Source organism: Jatropha curcas, chromosome 1, assembly GCF_041381405.1.
Source record: "Jatropha curcas cultivar XTBG-Jc1 chromosome 1, XTBG_Jcur_1.0, whole genome shotgun sequence".
Taxonomy (NCBI): domain Eukaryota; kingdom Viridiplantae; phylum Streptophyta; class Magnoliopsida; order Malpighiales; family Euphorbiaceae; genus Jatropha; species Jatropha curcas.
In genome coordinates this window covers 443,232-462,562 of record NC_143151.1, presented here as the reverse complement: position 1 = coordinate 462,562, position 19,331 = coordinate 443,232, and the positions used below count along the sequence as shown (strand labels likewise).

General features: G+C 32.8%; 3 protein-coding genes, 1 long non-coding RNA gene and 1 pseudogene across 5 annotated transcripts; 4 read left to right on the top strand and 1 right to left on the bottom strand.

Moving 5' to 3' along the window:
• Positions 1-1,573: 1,573 nt before the first annotated feature.
• On the top strand, positions 1,574-6,750 carry LOC105629347 (uncharacterized). Its single transcript, XM_012210924.3, has 10 exons — positions 1,574-1,755; positions 2,124-2,379; positions 2,569-2,773; positions 2,974-3,064; positions 3,171-3,319; positions 4,552-4,795; positions 4,909-5,013; positions 5,200-5,382; positions 5,476-5,680; positions 6,072-6,750. The coding sequence occupies exons 2-10, from the start codon at positions 2,157-2,159 to the stop codon at positions 6,554-6,556; spliced, it is 1,890 nt and encodes a 629-aa protein (XP_012066314.1). The 5' UTR covers positions 1,574-1,755; positions 2,124-2,156; the 3' UTR covers positions 6,557-6,750.
• A 1,225-nt stretch (positions 6,751-7,975) lies between these two features.
• On the top strand, positions 7,976-11,897 carry LOC105629423 (uncharacterized). Of its 2 annotated transcripts, XM_089719720.1 has the most exons (9): positions 7,976-8,090; positions 8,186-8,667; positions 9,411-9,501; positions 9,718-9,854; positions 9,957-10,200; positions 10,321-10,425; positions 10,594-10,776; positions 10,854-11,058; positions 11,211-11,897. In XM_089719720.1, the coding sequence occupies exons 2-9, from the start codon at positions 8,234-8,236 to the stop codon at positions 11,696-11,698; spliced, it is 1,887 nt and encodes a 628-aa protein (XP_089575846.1). In that variant the 5' UTR covers positions 7,976-8,090; positions 8,186-8,233; the 3' UTR covers positions 11,699-11,897. The 2 variants fall into 2 exon arrangements, with proteins under 2 accessions (XP_089575846.1, XP_089575845.1); XM_089719719.1 differs by having other exon boundaries at positions 7,993-8,667.
• A 375-nt stretch (positions 11,898-12,272) lies between these two features.
• Positions 12,273-14,971, top strand: LOC105629351 (wall-associated receptor kinase 2). The gene is made up of 3 exons (XM_089726363.1): positions 12,273-13,257; positions 13,365-13,511; positions 13,601-14,971. Exons 1-3 carry the CDS (start codon positions 12,366-12,368, stop codon positions 14,758-14,760), a joined length of 2,199 nt encoding a protein of 732 aa, XP_089582489.1. The 5' UTR covers positions 12,273-12,365; the 3' UTR covers positions 14,761-14,971.
• An 872-nt stretch (positions 14,972-15,843) lies between these two features.
• LOC149498724 (wall-associated receptor kinase 5 pseudogene) lies at positions 15,844-17,203 on the top strand (annotated as a pseudogene).
• Positions 17,204-17,334: 131 nt separating this feature from the next.
• On the bottom strand, positions 17,335-17,932 carry LOC105629353 (protein CHLORORESPIRATORY REDUCTION 42, chloroplastic). Its single transcript, XR_005178684.2, has 2 exons — positions 17,631-17,932; positions 17,335-17,533 (listed from the first exon to the last, which is right to left on the bottom strand). It is a non-coding gene; the product is annotated as a protein CHLORORESPIRATORY REDUCTION 42, chloroplastic (long non-coding RNA).
• Positions 17,933-19,331: the final 1,399 nt, after the last annotated feature.

Here is a 19,331-nt window from a genome sequence, read left to right as displayed (position 1 = left end):
TAAAATAAAAAAAAAATTGAAATAACAAACTTGGTGGAGGAGTTTGGTGGGAATAATAATCTTTATCAAATAATAATTAAAATAATAATATTAAACAATATCTATTTTCAATAGGTATAAATTGTATTCAAATGGATTATACTTACAAATTTAAAATTTAAAACATAAAATTACTACGTTAAAGTTTTTAATTCAATATCACTTCAGTCTAAATATAAGAACATATCTAGTATTTTTTTATGAGATATTCAAAAAATAAAAAAATAATTATGGTTGCACTCTAAGCTATATTCAGTTTTGCTCGACAAATTAATTATTTTAATAATAGTTATTTTTTTAATAATTGTCAGTAATTTAAGTATAGTATTTGATCAAACGAGAGTAACGTTTTGTCATACATTATCTCAAACCATAAACACTAATATAATAAATATTATATATATAAATACTATAATTTATAAATAATAAAATAAATACTAAAATCTACGTTAAACATTATTGCTGAAGAAGGTCATTTGACAATTCCCTTTATTCTAAAAAATAAAATTTGTGTTCCTTTTTCATTTGCCCAAACATAATCTTATTTCCTTCTTTAAAAGATAATTTACAATTTTCTGCTTTATTCCTATTTAATATCATTATCAATAAATATATTACTCTATCACAAAAATAGTAATATATGTCAAACTTAAAAATAAATTTATTTTTTATGGAACGGAAAAAATAATATTTTTAATTGAAAATTTAAATAAATGGTTCATAATTTTAATTTTTTTCTGAATCAGCAAGAAATGATGATGCATAAAACATGATGATGATAGTTGCCCGAAAGGCAAGACGTAGACGAATCATCTTCCAAGGAAGACAGCTGGGTTCTGGGTGTGATTTAGCTTTAATTATTAATTAATTACCAATAAAAATATTATTTACTTGTAATAGACGTACATGTTCTTATAAACTGAAGCATGACATACTCTTTATTAAACTCATTTGAAAATAAAAAATATATATAGTAAATATTTAAATTTGAATATATAAATTAATGACATTTGTTTTTACTGCTTGTAACTCTTTTCCGTTATGTGTAACCGATCTTAGAAACAATAATTAATAAAAAATATATTAATAAATTATTAATTAAAGTGGTAAGCGATTTCAATTTCGTAAAGATGAGAACATAAATTTAATTTTTAGAATAAGAATATAAATTCAATTTCCAGAGAATACATTTTATTCATTTACTCTCCTCGGCCTCAAAGGGGATTATACCTATCGAGATAATTTTTTTTTTATTAAGCCTCTAATTTTAAGATTTTCTATTAATTTTATGATATTTTTTTGAAGTAAAGTTTTATTAAAGTTGGTGCCTAATGGTCCCACTAGTAAGTACTAGAGGAAGTTTGGTGTTTAAAAAAAAAAAAAAAATAAATAAAAAGACAAAATTCCTAATTTTGTGGTTGGGGCAAATGATAAAATAATAGCGAGGACTGAATAGAATATTTAATTATCAATCACAGGGTCAAAAAAATCATGAGCTTTGTCTATATTAAGCAGTGGATTATCAGCTTATTGCATTCCACTTTCACACTCTCATTGTCTCCTTGAAACTATAAACTGGAGCAGAGGAGACCAGTACTACATTCTTTCTTCTGAAAATCTACAATCAAATTTATCCTCTTCCTGCATATTTTTTTCTCTCTCTCTCTCCTTTTCTTTCCCTCTTTGAAGTTTTAGCTTCTGCGTTGGTTTCACTATGTAAGTTGAAAACAACTACGTTATCTTTATTTTTCCTCTTTTTTGTTCGTAAACTTGATATACTTTAGAAGAAAAAATAAACGTTGGAAACTTGATAAACTAAACAATATAATGCTAGTTATATGTTATTGGATATGCCGATTAAGTTTGCTTTTACGTAATTGATTTTTCCTCGCAAGAACTTGATATCTTCTTGCTCTGTTCTATTCTTGCTTCTTTATTTCTCTTTTTTGTTTCTTTTCAGTTCAAATCTTTAAGTTACTGGATTGATTTGATACTTTAACAGGCTTATTTTAGCTATTTCGACTAAAATGTTGCTTTTTAGCTTTCACATTTGAGTTTAATTGCTGACTGTGGTTGATTTCCAGATTTCAAGTAAATAGCTCGATCTGGGTACTAGAATGGGGAAGTTGTTAATACCCATTTTAGGACTTCTCCTATTGTGCTACTTGGCAGATGCAGCTGGTGAAACAAAGCATCTAAAATACAAAGATCCAAAACAGCCATTAGGTGTTAGGATTAAAGACTTAATGAGCAGAATGACTCTCGAAGAAAAGATTGGGCAAATGGTACAGATTGAACGCAGTGTTGCTGCTCCAGATGTCATGAAAAAGTATTTTATAGGTATAAATAATTCTTTTTAAAGTAATTCCCATTTTTTTCACTTACCCATTTACATCTTATATTGTCTTGTTTAGTTGGACCAATGTTTAATGCATATAAAATACTTTTAAATTATTGAGTCATTGTGCTTAAGTAGTGATATTGAATGATGAGTAGCATTGTAATGGAAGTTGTGATTATTCTATGTAGGGAGTGTGCTGAGTGGTGGAGGAAGTGTGCCAGCACCAAAGGCTTCAGCTGAGACTTGGGTAAATGCAGTGAATAATATTCAAAAGGGGGCTCTATCGACTCGGCTTGGAATTCCTATGATTTATGGGATTGATGCAGTTCATGGACACAACAATGTGTACAAAGCCACAATATTTCCTCACAATGTGGGTCTTGGAGTGACCAGGCATGTACATATGCGACGATGAATTTCTTTAATGGATTGTGTATCTTATTTTATGAACTTGTGTTAGTTCTCATGAAACAACAATGTCAATCTGAGTTAATGATTTTTTGACTTTTATTGTACTGTCCCTATCTATTTTACCAAAATAATAAGCCATATTATTTTATTATTGGAGTCATAACAATTTTTATTTCTCTCAGGGATCCTGATCTTGTAAAAAGGATTGGAGAAGCAACTGCTCTTGAAGTTAGAGCTACAGGAATCCCTTATGTTTTCGCTCCATGTATCGCAGTAAGTAATATGAAAACAAATTGATTATTCTATACTGTAGACAGTCTGAACCAAATTGTCTAATATATATTTTTTGCTATCTTCTTGACTTCTTCTGCTTTCACAGGTTTGCAGGGATCCTAGATGGGGACGGTGTTATGAGAGCTACAGTGAAGATCATAGAATTGTTCAAGCAATGACTGAGATTATACCTGGTTTACAAGGATACCTCCCTGCAAATTCTAAAAAGGGTATTCCTTTTGTCACTCCTGGAAAGTAAGTTCCCTGCTAATGAATAACTGCTTCAGCCTTTGGATTTGCCTTGTTAATATGAGACAAATTTATTGTAATAAACATGTCTAATCAGTTTGTACTTTAAATTTATTGTGCTGGAATTGAAAATTGAAGTAGTTTCATATATTCTTTTTGTTTTTTCTTTACTGTTTCATTTTTTTATTTGACCCAGTTTTTCTTCAACTTTTATGCATTTTTCCCTGTGTTGTCACATGTCTAAATTTCACATTACTTCTTTCCACAATTCAATATTTCTATATTCTATTCTTTGTAATTGTATAGAAATATCAAACATTGTCTAATTTACATTAGTAGAAAGGCTCAACCCCTTTTGATATATCACCAATAGTTCTAACCACTATGTGAAGTACTTTCCTTGGACATTTTGTGAGATAGGCCAAATAGTGGACCATTTTAATATTCCAATTATGAAACACAATAAGTGAAAAAAGCCAAATATCTAGCACTTCCTTTATCTTAACCGCAGCTTGGAAAACATCTAGTCCCTTGCATGCATGATGTATCACTTTCAGTTTCATGACATGTAACTCTTGGATGATTTCAAAATCTAAGCCATGTGGATGGCATCAGTGGTGGGCCATGCAGTCTCTAAGGGCATAGAGAGAAATAACATTTAGAGAATTGACGTTTCACATGCCCAACTTAATGTGATCTCTTGCTGACGTCAGTCTAAAATGTTGAATGTTTTTCTACTAATTTAATATGGTGGTCCAATAAGAGTTGTTTCTGGAGAGAACTGTTTGCTTTGCCTTTTCATACCAGAGAGATCATTTCAGGAAAAAGATTTTGTGAAAGAAATCACTAGAATATGCAGAGTGAAAAATTCCAACATGTTAAATCCATTTATTGGACTACATTAATCATATTGCTAATCATTAAGTACCAATTTAGATTCAACTAATTCCAGAGGTATCATTTTGTATGATGAAATAGACCATTTGGATTTGGATAATTTTCTCCTGTTGATACTAATCATGAAGAAAATGATATGTTTTGGTTTTATGGTTATATCCGTTCTTTGTTCATGGGTTTATTAATAATGGAGAGAGGCTTTGTAATCAAGAATCCAAAATCAACTATAATTCATGGAGGACATAATTTTACATTTGAAACTTTCCATTAGCAATATCAAATAATTATATTTGAGAGCTTTTGATTGGCAATTTCCCCTGCTTAGTTGACTATTTTCTTAGGACTAAGGTTGCAGCTTGTGCAAAGCACTATGTTGGAGATGGTGGCACGACCAGGGGCATCAATGAGAACAACACTGTGATAAATTTGCAAGGGTTGCTCAATATCCACATGCCGGCATACTACAATGCTATTAGCAAGGGAGTTGCCACAGTCATGGTCTCCTACTCCAGCTGGAATGGAAAGAAGATGCATGCTAGTCAGGATCTTGTCACTGGATTCCTGAAGAACAAGATGAAATTCAGGGTACAGACATTTATTTAAATAAATTATCCATTTCTTTCTCAAATTATTGGTTTTGAATATAATAATTTAGTCTTGTTTCTTGCCCATAATTTGTTTCTGTGGGTATATTTCAGGGGTTTGTAATATCAGATTGGCAAGGAATTGACAGGATTACCTCTCCTCCACATGCTAATTATTCATTTTCTGTTGAAGCTGGAGTCGGTGCCGGAATTGACATGGTCAGTGAAAGTTTTGCATGATCTAGGAAATATTATTTCAAAATGTCTAGGTGTTCAGTAGACTATGGTTTAGCAGAGAATTGAAGAATCGAAATGGAATGAGTCTATTGTCCTGCAAACCGAGACATAGGAGAGTTTTCTTTCTTTTAAATTTTTATATCTAATGTGTCTCTCTTTGTATTGTAGGTCATGGTTCCGTATAACTTCACAGAGTTCATTGATGATCTGAGCTATCAGGTGAAGAACAAGATAATCCCAATGAGCAGGATTGATGATGCTGTAAAAAGAATTTTGAGGGTTAAATTTACCATGGGTCTGTTCGAGAACCCACTTGCTGATCTCAGTTTGGTCAACCAACTTGGCAGTCAGGTTTGGTGATTAATCTTCTTGCTGTAAAAGCCTTTTCACTTATCTTTTTCAAATGTGAAAGCTTTTGTTCATCACATGATGTACCTTGAATAGGAACATAGAGAATTAGCAAGAGAAGCTGTAAGGAAATCGCTTGTGCTACTGAAGAATGGTGAATCTGCTGATAAACCATTATTGCCACTTCCCAAGAAAGCACCAAAGATACTAGTTGCTGGAAGCCATGCTGAAAATTTGGGCTATCAATGTGGAGGCTGGACAATCACATGGCAGGGTCTTGGTGGCAATGACCTCACAACTGGTATGTTTAATTTCTAAAATTACCTTTCCAGGGGATCGCTATAATTTCCAAATTAAATTCATATTTGGAAGACTTCATTAGTTTTCAAATTTTTGGTGCTGAAATCATCACCTTTATCTGCATGAATAATAATTTGGAAAATTGGAATTCTGGGATGTGCATCAAATGCTTTTCTTCCATTTCTTTCTTTTGGTACACCGGAAATTCTTAAATGGGAAATAGACTGCCAAAACTTGAACTCAAAAGCCTTTGCACTATGAAATAGGCACTAGACCATTGGATTGCTAGCCCAATAGCTTGTCTTATATCTTTCGAAATACTAGCATCTGTTGTAAGTTTTCGCCATTATGTTTATGACAATGGTTTTAATGGAATGCCATCTCATTGACAGGTACGACAATTCTAGATGCAGTGAAGAACACAGTTGATGCTGGCACCCAAGTTGTCTACAACGAAAACCCAGATTTTAACTTTGTCAAGTCAAATAAATTCTCCTATGCCATTGTTGTAGTTGGGGAGCCACCATATGCAGAAACATATGGTGACAGCCTCAATCTGACAATACCTGAACCCGGACCGAGTACTATCACAAATGTGTGTGCAGCTGTCAAATGTGTGGTCGTCGTCATATCCGGTCGCCCTGTTGTGATCCAGCCTTATCTCACATATATAGATGCTCTTGTAGCTGCTTGGCTTCCTGGAACTGAAGGCCAAGGTGTTGCTGATTTGCTGTTTGGTGATTATGGATTCACTGGCAAGCTTGCACGGACCTGGTTCAAGACAGTAGACCAGCTCCCTATGAATGTGGGGGATAAAAATTATGACCCTTTGTTTCCCTTTGGGTTTGGTCTAGCAACTAAGCCTACCAAGAAGTAAGGTTCATCAAATGGGAGAGCTATCTTGTATTAGACACTATCTGTTTTGCACTTTCATGGTTAAAACTCTGTGAAGCTATTTTTCCCTCTTCATGAGGAGCTTTACAAAGGGTCAAGCTCTCAACAAAGGATGTCATTGGGATGTATGATTTTCAGACCAATTGAATGATAAATGACTGGCTGTTATGCTTTCCAGTTTTCCCCTCTCTCTCCAAAGATATATTATCTGCTACAAGGCTCTATTTTTTTTTTTTTGTAATTCATTGAGACACAATGAGCCGAAAGCAATTGTGATTGAGAGGACTAGAACTCAAAATTCACTCATTACACTTAAGTGAGGATCAATCAACCTATGACCTGATTGGCTTACAAGGCTCTATGTTGCATGAAAACCTTTTTTTGACAAATTATAAACCACAATAAAAGTCTCAATATATTAAAATTAATAAATAATAATTGATAAATAATTTGTGTTGCAAAACTTAGATTTATATGTCATTCTTTTTAAGTAACAAAATTCATACTGCATTGAAATTCATTTATTTATTAAAAGTCATTACACACCTACAAAGAGGATTATAGATTATACAGCAGGGGATAATACTCATTTTTAATAACTTTAATCAAATTGATAAAAAACTCTTACAACTAAATTATATTTTATTAACATCCTAAAAAAGAACTATATTTTATCAACATTAAATTCTTTTTTTTTTTTTTTGCTTTCATTAGATTAAAATAATATTAATAATTTTATCAATTAAAAATATTAAAAATTATTATTTTACTTTTTTTTTAAAAAAATAGGGCCTTTTTATTCATTTGATAATTATATAAAGGGTTAATTTTAGATAAATTACATATTGCACATAAGTTTAGAATAAATTGAGTTTCTAATAGATTTATTATAAATTATAAATAATGTTTCCAATAGATTTCACTACTATGGTATGTGCCAATATTACCCTTTATTGGGTTTAATTAGATTTCTCTTCATTACTTGTTTATTTTCTTTTGTTTTCTCCTAAATTCAAGCTAATTGAGATCGACCAGCGAAACTTAGAGTCATATTGTTGAGATAATTTTACTTAAATACCATCCTCAGTTCTTAGAATTGCAAATATTGAGATAGTTTTACTTGAATAACATATATGCAAAAAAAAAAAAAAAAAAAAAAAAAAAAAAAATCGAGTTAATTGATAAAGAAGGAAAGAATGTTAATATTTATATTATCTAACTTTGTAGATTTTTTAGGTAAGAAGAATAGGAATTCTACTTAATACCAGGTCTCCAAATATCTCTATAAGACTAACAAAATCAGCAGAAAAAGAAGGTTGTTCTTGTCCAACTCATCCATCTCTCTTTGAACTTATCCATTACATCTCATTCTCATACAGTGTATATATATATATATATATATATATAGTTACATGTTTATTATCCTTCCATGCACACAAAATTCAGATTCTCAGTAACAACAGCTTCTTTTCTTGATATCTTTCTGTTTCTGCTATCATTTTTGGAGCCTTTTCCTTGTACATCTTGTTTTCTTTTCTTTAAATACATGTTTTGGGTTTCACTACTACATCATAAATCCCTCATTTTGATCCTTCTTGAAACATTTTTGCAGTATCCATTGAATTTTCAAAAGAGCTGAGAGCTTGCTACAAAGCCAAAGATGACGAGGATCTCCATCCCCTTACTGGGATTTATCCTGCTATGCTATTTCTCAATAGCAACAACAAAAGCAGAATCAAATTATTTGAAATATAAAGATCCAAAGCAGCCATTTAATAATCGAATAAGGGATCTTATGGGCAGAATGACTCTAGCAGAAAAGATAGGCCAAATGGTGCAATTGGATCGAGCCATTGCAACTCCTGATATACTGAAAAATTACTCTATTGGTAGTCTATTGAGCGGTGGAGGCAGTGTCCCAAAGCCTCAGGCTACTCCAGAGGATTGGATTGGAATGATTAATTGGTTCCAAAATGGTTCTTTGTCAAGCCGGCTTGGTATTCCTTTGATTTATGGGATTGATGCTGTTCATGGACACAATAATGTCTATAAAGCCACTGTGTTTCCCCACAATATAGGCCTTGGAGCCACAAGGTATACCTTTTTTTACATATATATATTAATGATCATTTTTTACATCCTGAAATTTGTCAACTTTTTGAATGGAAATAGGCTTTGAAAATATTATTGGAATCAAATATCAAACATCATAGAAATATGAAGGAGTGCATACCCTCGTTGGAAATCAGACATAGAAATAAATGCTCTTGCAATTGTACGAGCAGCGTGGTTCTGCTATCTCTTAACAAACACAAATGAAATTTGCTCGAATCGCACCGAGGAAAGACTTACCATTTGAAACCACTAAGCCAAAATAAGATAACTAGGGCTGTGCAAACAGGTGATTCGGATTGAAACTGAACCACAGAAAAAAAAGAACGAAAATAGTTTTTCTTTGAAACTGAAATATGCTCGGAACCGAACCAAACCGGTCACTTCGGTTCGGTACTCACTGATTCAGTCAAACGATTCGGTTTTATTCAGAGAATAAATGTTTATAATAACTGATCCAAAGACTGAAAATAACCGAACCAAAAATTGAAAATAATTTGGTTGGGTTCAGTTTTTAGTTTTTTCCAAAGTTTGCTCACCCCTATTGTCAGCCTTCAAAGCATTGATCAATACTTGACAATCTGATTCTATAATCACTGAAATTTGTCAACTATGCAATAACCATTTTAGATTAAAATGTAGATTTCATGCTAAGCATTGCTCCTACCATAAGATTATAATTTCTCTACTATGATAAGAACCTTATATCTAAAAATCTATTGCAGGGATCCTAATCTTGTGAAGAGGATTGGGGCTGCAACTGCTCTTGAAGTTAGAGCAACAGGCATTAATTATGTTTTTGCTCCATGCATTGCGGTAACACAATCAAATCATCTTAGAGCCGGTTTTTTTGATAAGAAAACAAAATACTTAACATTCCCAACTTATTATTGTGTAACTAGCATTTACATCCCTCTAGCTTGATGAAATAACTTTTAGGGCCCTAACTTATTGTGTATCTTAAATTATGAAATTATTTATACATTTCATGCTAATTAAAATCAACCCTTATATGCTTTATACACATGATAGGTCTGTAGAGATCCGAGATGGGGAAGGTGCTATGAGAGCTATGGTGAAGATCCTATGTTGGTTAGAGATATGACAGAAATTATATCTGGATTACAAGGTGATGCTCCTAAAAATGGTGTTCCTTATATATCTGGAAAGTAAGTTTAAGTTCATAGCCACTCCATTCAATTATACATTATCCTTTTGTTCACCAAAAACCACTCTTAATTTCCTTTAATGTTCTGTAATTTCTCTAATAGGGATAAGGTGGCAGCATGTGCAAAGCACTTTGTGGGTGATGGAGGCACGACCAGAGGCATTAATGAAAACAATACTGTGATTGATTATCGTGGGTTGATGAGAATTCATATGCCTGCTTATTTGCTCTCTGTTATAAAGGGCGTTTCAACAATTATGGTTTCTTATTCAAGCTGGAATGGACAGAAGATGCATGCTAACCATGATCTTGTCACCAATTTGCTTAAGAACACTTTCAAGTTCAGGGTACTCAAAAATTTTCCTATTCTGGAAATTTTGTTTCTTGGCTATTCTTTCTATTTGATATTCACTTATCATTCTGAAAATTTTGTTGCTTAATCTAATCTTTCTATTTGACAATTGCAGGGTTTTGTCATATCTGATTGGCAGGGTATTGATAAGATTACTTCACCTTCTCATGCAAACTATACTTACTCAGTCCTGGAAGGAATTTCTGCTGGCATTGACATGGTTATTGCTCAACTCTTTCCTCTTCTGAACTCATTCTTGAAAATCAACGAAAATGAAAATTAATATCTATATGTTCAAAAAAATTTTTTTCTTTTTCATTTACAGTTAGGGTATTCTTAGGCTAGCTTATATGACACTGAGACTAAATATTTCCTTTGGCAATTTCAGGTTATGGTTCCCTACAATTATACAGAGTTCATAGGTATACTGACCGACCTTGTCAACAAGAATGTCATTCCCATGAGCCGTATTGATGATGCTGTTAGGAGGATTTTAAGAGTAAAATTCACTCTAGGTCTGTTTGAAGATCCATGGGCTGATCAGGTCTTTACAGACCGCCTTGGAAGCCAGGTTTAGTTAATAAACTTAATGTTGAGCTTTAATTTCTTTTTTATGGATTATGAATCAATCTCACTCTTCATAAATAGGCTCATAGAGATTTGGCAAGGGAAGCTGTGAGGAAGTCACTAGTTCTATTGAAGAATGGAGAGAACGCAGATGCCCCATTGCTTCCTCTACCTAAAAATGCAGGCAGGATCCTTGTTGCTGGTACCCATGCCAGCAATCTGGGCTATCAGTGTGGTGGTTGGACTATCACTTGGCAAGGCGTTAATGGCAACAACTATACAGCCGGTAGATACTAAAACCCTCTTTCCGGCTTATACTTTGCTTTGCGTCGATATTAATTTGATCACCATGAATATTTGAAATAAACGATTCATATATTCAGCCTAAATAGTTTTGTACTAAGCCTTAGTTGTTGATGTTGTATTGTAATGTAACAGGAACCACTATTCTAAGTGGAATCTCAGCTGCTGTTGATCCAAGCACAGAAATAACCTACAGTGAAAATCCTGAAGCTGCTTTTGTCAAGGCCAACAACTTCTCCTACGCCATTGTTGTTATTGGAGAGCTTCCTTATGCAGAAACAAACGGAGACGATCTCAACCTGACAATAACAGAACCAGGTCCTTCTGTGATCAACAATGTCTGTGGCACCACTAAATGCGTTGTTGTTGTAATCTCCGGCCGCCCTTTGGTGATTGAGCCATACATGCCCCAAATAGATGCTCTTGTTGCCGCTTGGCTTCCAGGAACTGAAGGACATGGAGTTGCTGATGTGCTTTTCGGAGACTATGGATTTAGTGGGAAGCTGTCTCGAACTTGGTTCAAGTCCGTAGATCAGCTGCCCATGAATTCTGGTGATGCACATTATGATCCTCTTTTTCCCTATGGTTTTGGTCTCACTACGCAAGGTGCAAAATCAAGCTAGAAAGGAAGAATTTTCATTAATTAGTAGATTAGTGGGATGATTAACATCCGATAAGTTTTTAATCATAGGATTAGTGGGGATGTTTAAGGTAGTTTTGTAATAAGAGATAAATTGTGTTAATGTTTCTATGATGTTAAGAATAGCAAGTTGAACTTTTTTAGATTTAATTTGATCATTAATTATGTTTTATTTTGATAAATTTTGTCTGCATGGTGTTAGAAATTTGGTAAATAAATATAATAAATATAGTTTATTTTGAATCAATTAAACTGGATTATATTTTAATATATATAAGAAAATTAGCTTTAACATTTTTATGAAAAATAAAAATTATTTTTCTATTTTTGTAATGCTATTGGAATTTAGTTATGATTTTAGGTAGGTAGTCATGTAATTAGGATATCATTAGTAACGTTTTCATTTTCTAATAAAAGGCCAACTTTTCCAACTTGGTATGCTAAGTCAGTCAACTGACGGACCAAGTCTTTGCTATTCCATAATTTCCATTTAAAAATTAAAAAGAAAAAAACTCATTAGTGAATAGTCAATAAACTGCCCTTCCCAGACCCTATATGAATATCATCTTCTTTGCATAACTCATCTACATAAATACATTATACAAGTCTAAGTTTCTTTAGATTGTGTATTTGAAATCTGTCCAAGAAAGATGTTGGCTTTCTGGTTTGTGATATTGCCATTAATATCCCAAACGACAACAGCTACAGATGTAATTTCTGGTTGTCGTGACACATGTGGCACTGTTCATGTTCCATACCCATTTGGAATCAACTTCACATCTGGAATTTCCAATCCCGACTATTGTGCGCTAAACAAGCATTTCATCTTAACTTGCAATGTAAGTGATGATACTCCGAGTCTATTTTTTGGGGAAAACATGCCTATTCACAATATATCAATAAAAGAAGGAACCATCTCCGTGCGAATTGATTCAGCATACAATTGCTACAACGAGACAGGAAGAACGCACAATTTTAGTCAACAAATTAGACTGCATAGCGGCCCGCCAGTTCGGTTCTCTGATACTCGGAACAAGTTCACAGTAGTTGGTTGCGATACTTTAGCCTTATTTGAAGATGGCGAAATGAGTTTTGCTAGCGGCTGTATTTCGTGGTGTGGTAGTAATGTTACTCAAAACGGTTCTTGCTCAGGCCGTGGATGCTGCCAGACACCGCTACCGCGAAATCTTACAGCAATAAACATTGGAGTCTCAAGCATTTTTAATCATAGCGGGGTTTGGCAGTTTAATCCGTGTGAATTTGCGTTTCTAGCCGATGAAAGCACTTTTAACTTTTCGAATCTGCAGCTCTCTTCTCATCCATATTCGCGAGAGACTAAAAAGTATTTTGAATCTGATGTTGTGATTGAATGGGCAGTAAGAGAGGAGACATGTGATGAGGCGAAATCGCCTTCAAATCCGGATAAAAAATATGCTTGTGGCCAAAATACTGATTGTTTCTTCTCTGAAAATGTCGGAGGATATCGGTGCAACTGCACAGATGGATTTACAGGAAATCCTTATCTTCCACAGGGATGCCAAGGTAGTTATTCAAAAGCAATCGTCCTCTCGTTTTATTGTTCTTTGGCTTTTTCATTTTTCTTGGTTTCTATTCCTTCTCTAATGAATCGCTCCATATCTATATAACAGATATTGATGAGTGCAAAGAACCAGGGTACAAGTGCGATGGTACTTGCAAGAATACAATTGGGAACTACACATGCAGTTGCCCACTTGGGATGCGTGGTGATGGTAAAGTTGGCTGTCAAGGATTTCGCATTACAACTATTGCTGCGAGTACTATCTCAATTCATTATCCTATTGCTTTCCTTCTTTAATATTAAGTTTTAACCATCAATAACTGATCTTTCATTTTGTTTAAATAGTTGTTGGAGGGGTTGCATCCATTGTGGTTATCGCTTTCCTGTTCATCATTCTATACAAGAGGCGAAGAAATGAGAGGAACTTTTTGAAAAATGGAGGCTTGTTATTGGAGCACCAAAGGGTAAGAATCTTCAGAGAAGCAGAGTTAGTAAAGGCTACTAAAAATTATGATCAAAATTTACTTCTTGGCGAAGGAGGTTTCGGATATGTTTATAAAGGAGTTTTAGCAGATAACACCCAAGTTGCAGTAAAGAAGCCTAAAGATAAAGACAAGACTCAAATAAATCAAGAATTTCAACAAGAACTTGGCATTGTTTCACAAGTTAACCATAGAAATGTTGTCAAGGTATTAGGCCTTTGTTTGGAGACTAAAGTTCCTTTATTAGTTTACGAATTCATTTCCCATGGAACCCTTTCCCAGCATATCCATTACAACAGGTCTAAAATATTAGCCACATGGAAAAATCGTCTAAGAGTAGCAGCAGAGACTGCGCTTGCACTTGATTATTTGCATTCTTTAGCAGATCCCCCAATTATCCATGGCGATGTGAAGTCATGTAATATACTCTTAGACGATACTTACACTGCTAAAGTATCTGATTTTGGAGCTTCAGTACTAATTTCTCCTGGTCTATCTGATATAGCTACAAGAATACAAGGGACTATTGGATATTTAGATCCAGAGTATCTTATGACAGGTAATTTAACTGAAAAGAGCGATGTCTATAGCTTTGGAGTGGTTCTTGTTGAACTATTAACAGGGGAGAAACCAAATTCTAGAGCAAGATCTGGCGAAAAGAGTAACATCATTCAATATTTTCTGTCATCTCTAGAAAATAATGAGCTATCTAGGATACTTTGTTTTGATGTAGCTAGTGAGACTGAAATGGAAGAGATTGAAGTTTTTGCAGAGCTTGCAAAACAATGCGTACGAGTTAGTGGCATGAAAAGGCCAACTATGAAACAAGTTTCAGAAGAGCTTGGCAGATTGAGAAAATTGCATGAGAGATCAGGGGATTATCATCAAAATAGTGAAGAGACTGAACATTTGTTAGGTCAATCATCTTACCGTTCCATTGACATTGGAACTGCAAAGTTGAACCAACAAGAAGTCCTTAGCCTGACAACGTTCGATGTCGAGTACTCTACTGGTAGCATTTGAAGACTCACCAATCATCCAAGGAGCATAATGAAATGTAATGTTAGTTGTCAAAGGGTGTTTATGTCCTTAATCCTAGGAATGTTGTCTCAATAAGGAAAAAAAATGTCTTTAGATGTTGCATTAAGTTAAATATTGTAAAATAATCATAATTTGGTAAAACTTTGAAAGTCATATTGTTAAGTTATGGCATTTTTTCCCCTTATTTGGTAAAGGAGGGAAAATATTGTAAAATAATCATAATTAAGGGTGTGTTTACTTACATAAAATAAAACAATTTTCTGTTTTCTATTTTCTGTTTTTTAATAAAACAGTTTTTTTTACAAAATGAAAATTAGAAAACACAAAATGAAAAATATGTTCACTTGATAATAATAAAAAAATTATATTTTAATTTAACTTAACAAACATTACTTATAACTTTTATAATTAAAAGAAATAAAATATTATTAAATAAATTTAGAAATTTGGTATGCAAAAGTTTTTGAATTTTTACTATTGATTATTTATAATAATAATATCATTTTTTATCATTTTGTAAAATTTTTTTAAAATAAAGGATATAATATATTTATAATAATAAAATTAATTATTTATTAAAGTATAATATAAAAATTTATTTTACTTAAATATTTTTATTTTTTCAAATAAAAATATTTTATAGATAAAATTATTTATAGATGTTACAATTTTAATTATGAAAATGTCATTTTAAAAATTTGAAAAATACGGCTCCGGAGCAGGACTAATTGCAAGACTTCTTAGACCAAAAGGATATACCTTTGGATTTTTGGCCCGTAAGCTTCGGCATGATATGACCCGAGTAAGATTTCAATGCTTCGTACAAGTCAATAAACAAAATATTATAGTCTCAAAATATCATGCCAAACAATAAAAAGAGAGATATTAAGTCAAAATTGTCAAACTCTTCCATTTGTAACACTGATTTTAGGGATCAATTTATGTTGCGTATGTAATTCTTAATCAGGCATCAAGCAGGTGAGATAAGCATGTACTAATACTATCTCAACTCAATCCTCTTGTTTTTCTTCTTTAATCAAGTTTTTTAACCATCAGTACGTAACTGATCTTTCGACTTTTTTATAGTTGTTGGAGGGGTTGCATCCATTATGATTATCGCCTTACTGATCATCATTTTATACAAGAGGCGAAGAAATGAGAGGAATTTTTTGAAAAATGGCGGCTTGTTGTTGAAGCACCAAAGGGTAAGAATCTTCACAGAAGCAGAATTAGTGAAGGCTACCAAAAATTATGATCCAAGTCTACTTCTTGGCGAAGGAGGTTTTGGATATGTATACAAAGGAGTTTTGGCAGATAACACCCAAGTTGCAGTAAAGAATCCTAAAGATAAAGACAAGACTCAAATAAATCAAGAATTTCAACAAGAACTTGGCATTGTTTCTCAAGTCAACCATAGAAATGTTGTCAGGGTATTAGGCCTTTGTTTGGAGACTAAAGTTCCTTTATTAGTTTATGAGTTCATTTCCAATGGAACCCTTTTCCAACATATTCATTACAACAAGTCTAAAATATTAGACAACTGGAAATATCGTCTAAGAATAGCCGCAGAGACTGCACTTGCACTTGATTATTTGCATTCTCTAGCAGATCCCCCAATTATCCATGGCGATGTCAAGTCATCCAATATACTCTTAGACGATACTTACACTGCAAAAGTATCTGACTTTGGAGCTTCAGTGCTAATTTCTCCTGGTCGATCTGATATGGCTACAAGAATACAAGGGACTATTGGATATTTAGATCCAGAGTATCTTATGACAGGTAATCTAACTGAAAAGAGCGATGTTTATAGCTTTGGAGTTGTTCTTGTTGAGCTGTTAACAGGCGAGAACCCAAACTCTAGCGGAAGATCTGGAGAAAAGAGTAATATCGTTCATTATTTTCTCTCGTCCCTAGAAAATAATGAGCTATCTCAAACTCTTTCTTTTAATGTAGCCAGTGAAAGTGAAATGGAAGAGATTGAAGTTTTTGCAGAGCTTGCAAAAGAATGCCTACGTGTTAGTGGCATGAAAAGGCCAACTATGAAACAAGTTGCTGAGGAGCTTGGCAGATTGAGAAAATTACATGAGAGTTCATGGGATCATCATAAAAACAGTGAAGAGACTCAGCATCTGTTAGGTGAATCAACTTACTGTTCCATTGACATGGGAACTACAAAGTTGAACCAACATGAAACCCTTAGTATGACAACATTTGATGTCGAGTACTCTACAGATAGCATTTGAATATTTTGGTTATAAATTTCTATAACGTTCTTTTTATTATTTGTATATTTGTAGACTCACTTACATAGAGAGGTTCCAATGATCCCAGGGAGTGTTTTGAGGCCTATTTGTAGCAGATTATGCATTGTATTACTGATTTGAGGCTTCGAAATATGATTTGAGTTTATTCATTTTGTGAATTGTGAAGAACATGATAGGTTTTTTGAAGTAAAGAAACATTTTTTTTTTCCCAGGGAGATCACATCGATTGATAAAAGCTAGAGATTTCCACCAAGTTAACTGATTTGGCTAAAAAACTGAATGAAACCCATTAAAAACAGTTTTGATTTTATTCAATTTTTCAAATTGAATTGAAATTTGCATACTTTCATTGACGTTAAGCTTTGAATTGAAAACAGTACAAGTTTCATTCTTGAAGCTCCAAGGGCTTGAAGTATTTGCCATCTATAAGATAGGTTCCAATGCTGAGACGAACTGCCCACACATCCTTGGGCTTTCTCGACACAATTCTGGCCATGGCCATATACTTAAACAAATCAAAAATCAACCAAAAATCATATATGAAGATGGAAAAAGTGAGGAAGAAGAGAAGGGTTAGAAATGCACCTTCCAACATCTCCAGGCTTTACTAACCCAGAATTAACCCTGAGGCAAGGTACTGAAGTTGCAGTCTTTATCATTTTTGGAGCCTCAATAACAACAATAGGAGAGCCTATCTCAAGTTTTTTAAATTTTTCTGGTGATGATTCTTTGGATTCACATTTAGTGACGAAATTGAAGTTTTGGTTCCTAGAACTTGAGTTGGTGAATTGCAAGATTGAATTGTGAAGTTTTGTGCATGGAATTGTAGAGGTAGATGAGAGAGATAATGCCATGAGAATAGAAGATAGAATTTGTATGGTTCATGTAGGATGCGTTGATGTCCTTTTATGATGGATGTGAAAGAGGATGTCCAAATACAAAATATTCACTAATGCCTTCTTATGTAGTCAAATTCATATTATTATTTTACTTCTGCACATGAAAAAAGACATTATTATTTTATTTTTGTACTTGAAATAAGTATCTTTATGCACCCTTAATTTTTTTTACAACAAAATCAAAATATATGAAAAAAAAAAATGATAAAAAATAACTTTTTTAAGCAAAACAAAAAAGGGTGTATAGATTCTTAATTCTTACATCAAAACCGAATTTTATAAACCCTTGTTACATTGGTGAATCATAGTAAATTGTTATTGAAAATATATCTAGCATGTAAATATAACGAAATACATCTCGTTACATTATATTACACTCTAACACAATTCCCTGAGCATAATTTTAATTTATTTTTTTATTAAAATAAAAATTTATTAAAAAAATTACTAACAGACACAAGACATTAAATCTATTAAGCATCTAAATTTACCATTCCATGTTAACTTTTACATTCGCAAGCCAATTTGCCATTTAGCAAATGCATTTCTAACATAAGCAATAAATAGTAAGGCTACATTTGAAAAGCCATTAGTCAAATGTATTTCTAACATAAATGGAATATAATCAAATATACATAAAATGCATTTGATTATATTACAAGAATGTATTTCAATGAGTTTGCCAAAAGATAATATCATTTTCCTTGAAAGCAAGGAAAACTAGATGCCTGTGTCTGAAGCTTGTATGTAAAAAGTACAGAGCTTTTCTTCTCCATTTTCTGAAAAATTGAATTGAATGATATCGTTCCCACGAGTATTGTAATTCAAATACCAAAATTATGTTATCTTGTTATTATTTAAACGATAATTGAGAGAATTGTTTTTATAAATGTAAAATAAACAAGAGTCAAGTAAACAAAAATTGATTAAAAGAAATTAAGGAAGTGAAACTACTAGGGGTTTTGATTTCACTTAATTCTATCCAATTTATTTCATTAGTTCATTAATCAATTTAATTATTCAAGTTGGGAAACAACTCTGAATTCACTAACAAGCTCTTCCGATGTATTGCTAGCTATTTTAATTCCATTTAATTACCTATATTCCAATAGCGCAATCAAATATGAATTAAATCATTAAGTTATGTAGTTGTTTATGAATTTACAATTTAAGGTTGATAAATCATAAAAACCCCCCATGAGTCAAACCATATAGCTTCCGCATCAAGTTATTATTCTCATGTGTTTTATTAACATTTTCTTATCAAAGATCCTTCTTCCGATATATAGTGATAATTGAAATAAATCAATCTAGGGGAAAATTCTGCCTAGAAGCATTAAGTTCATTAATAAATCATAACTTGAATAAGGAAAAATAAATCTAATTG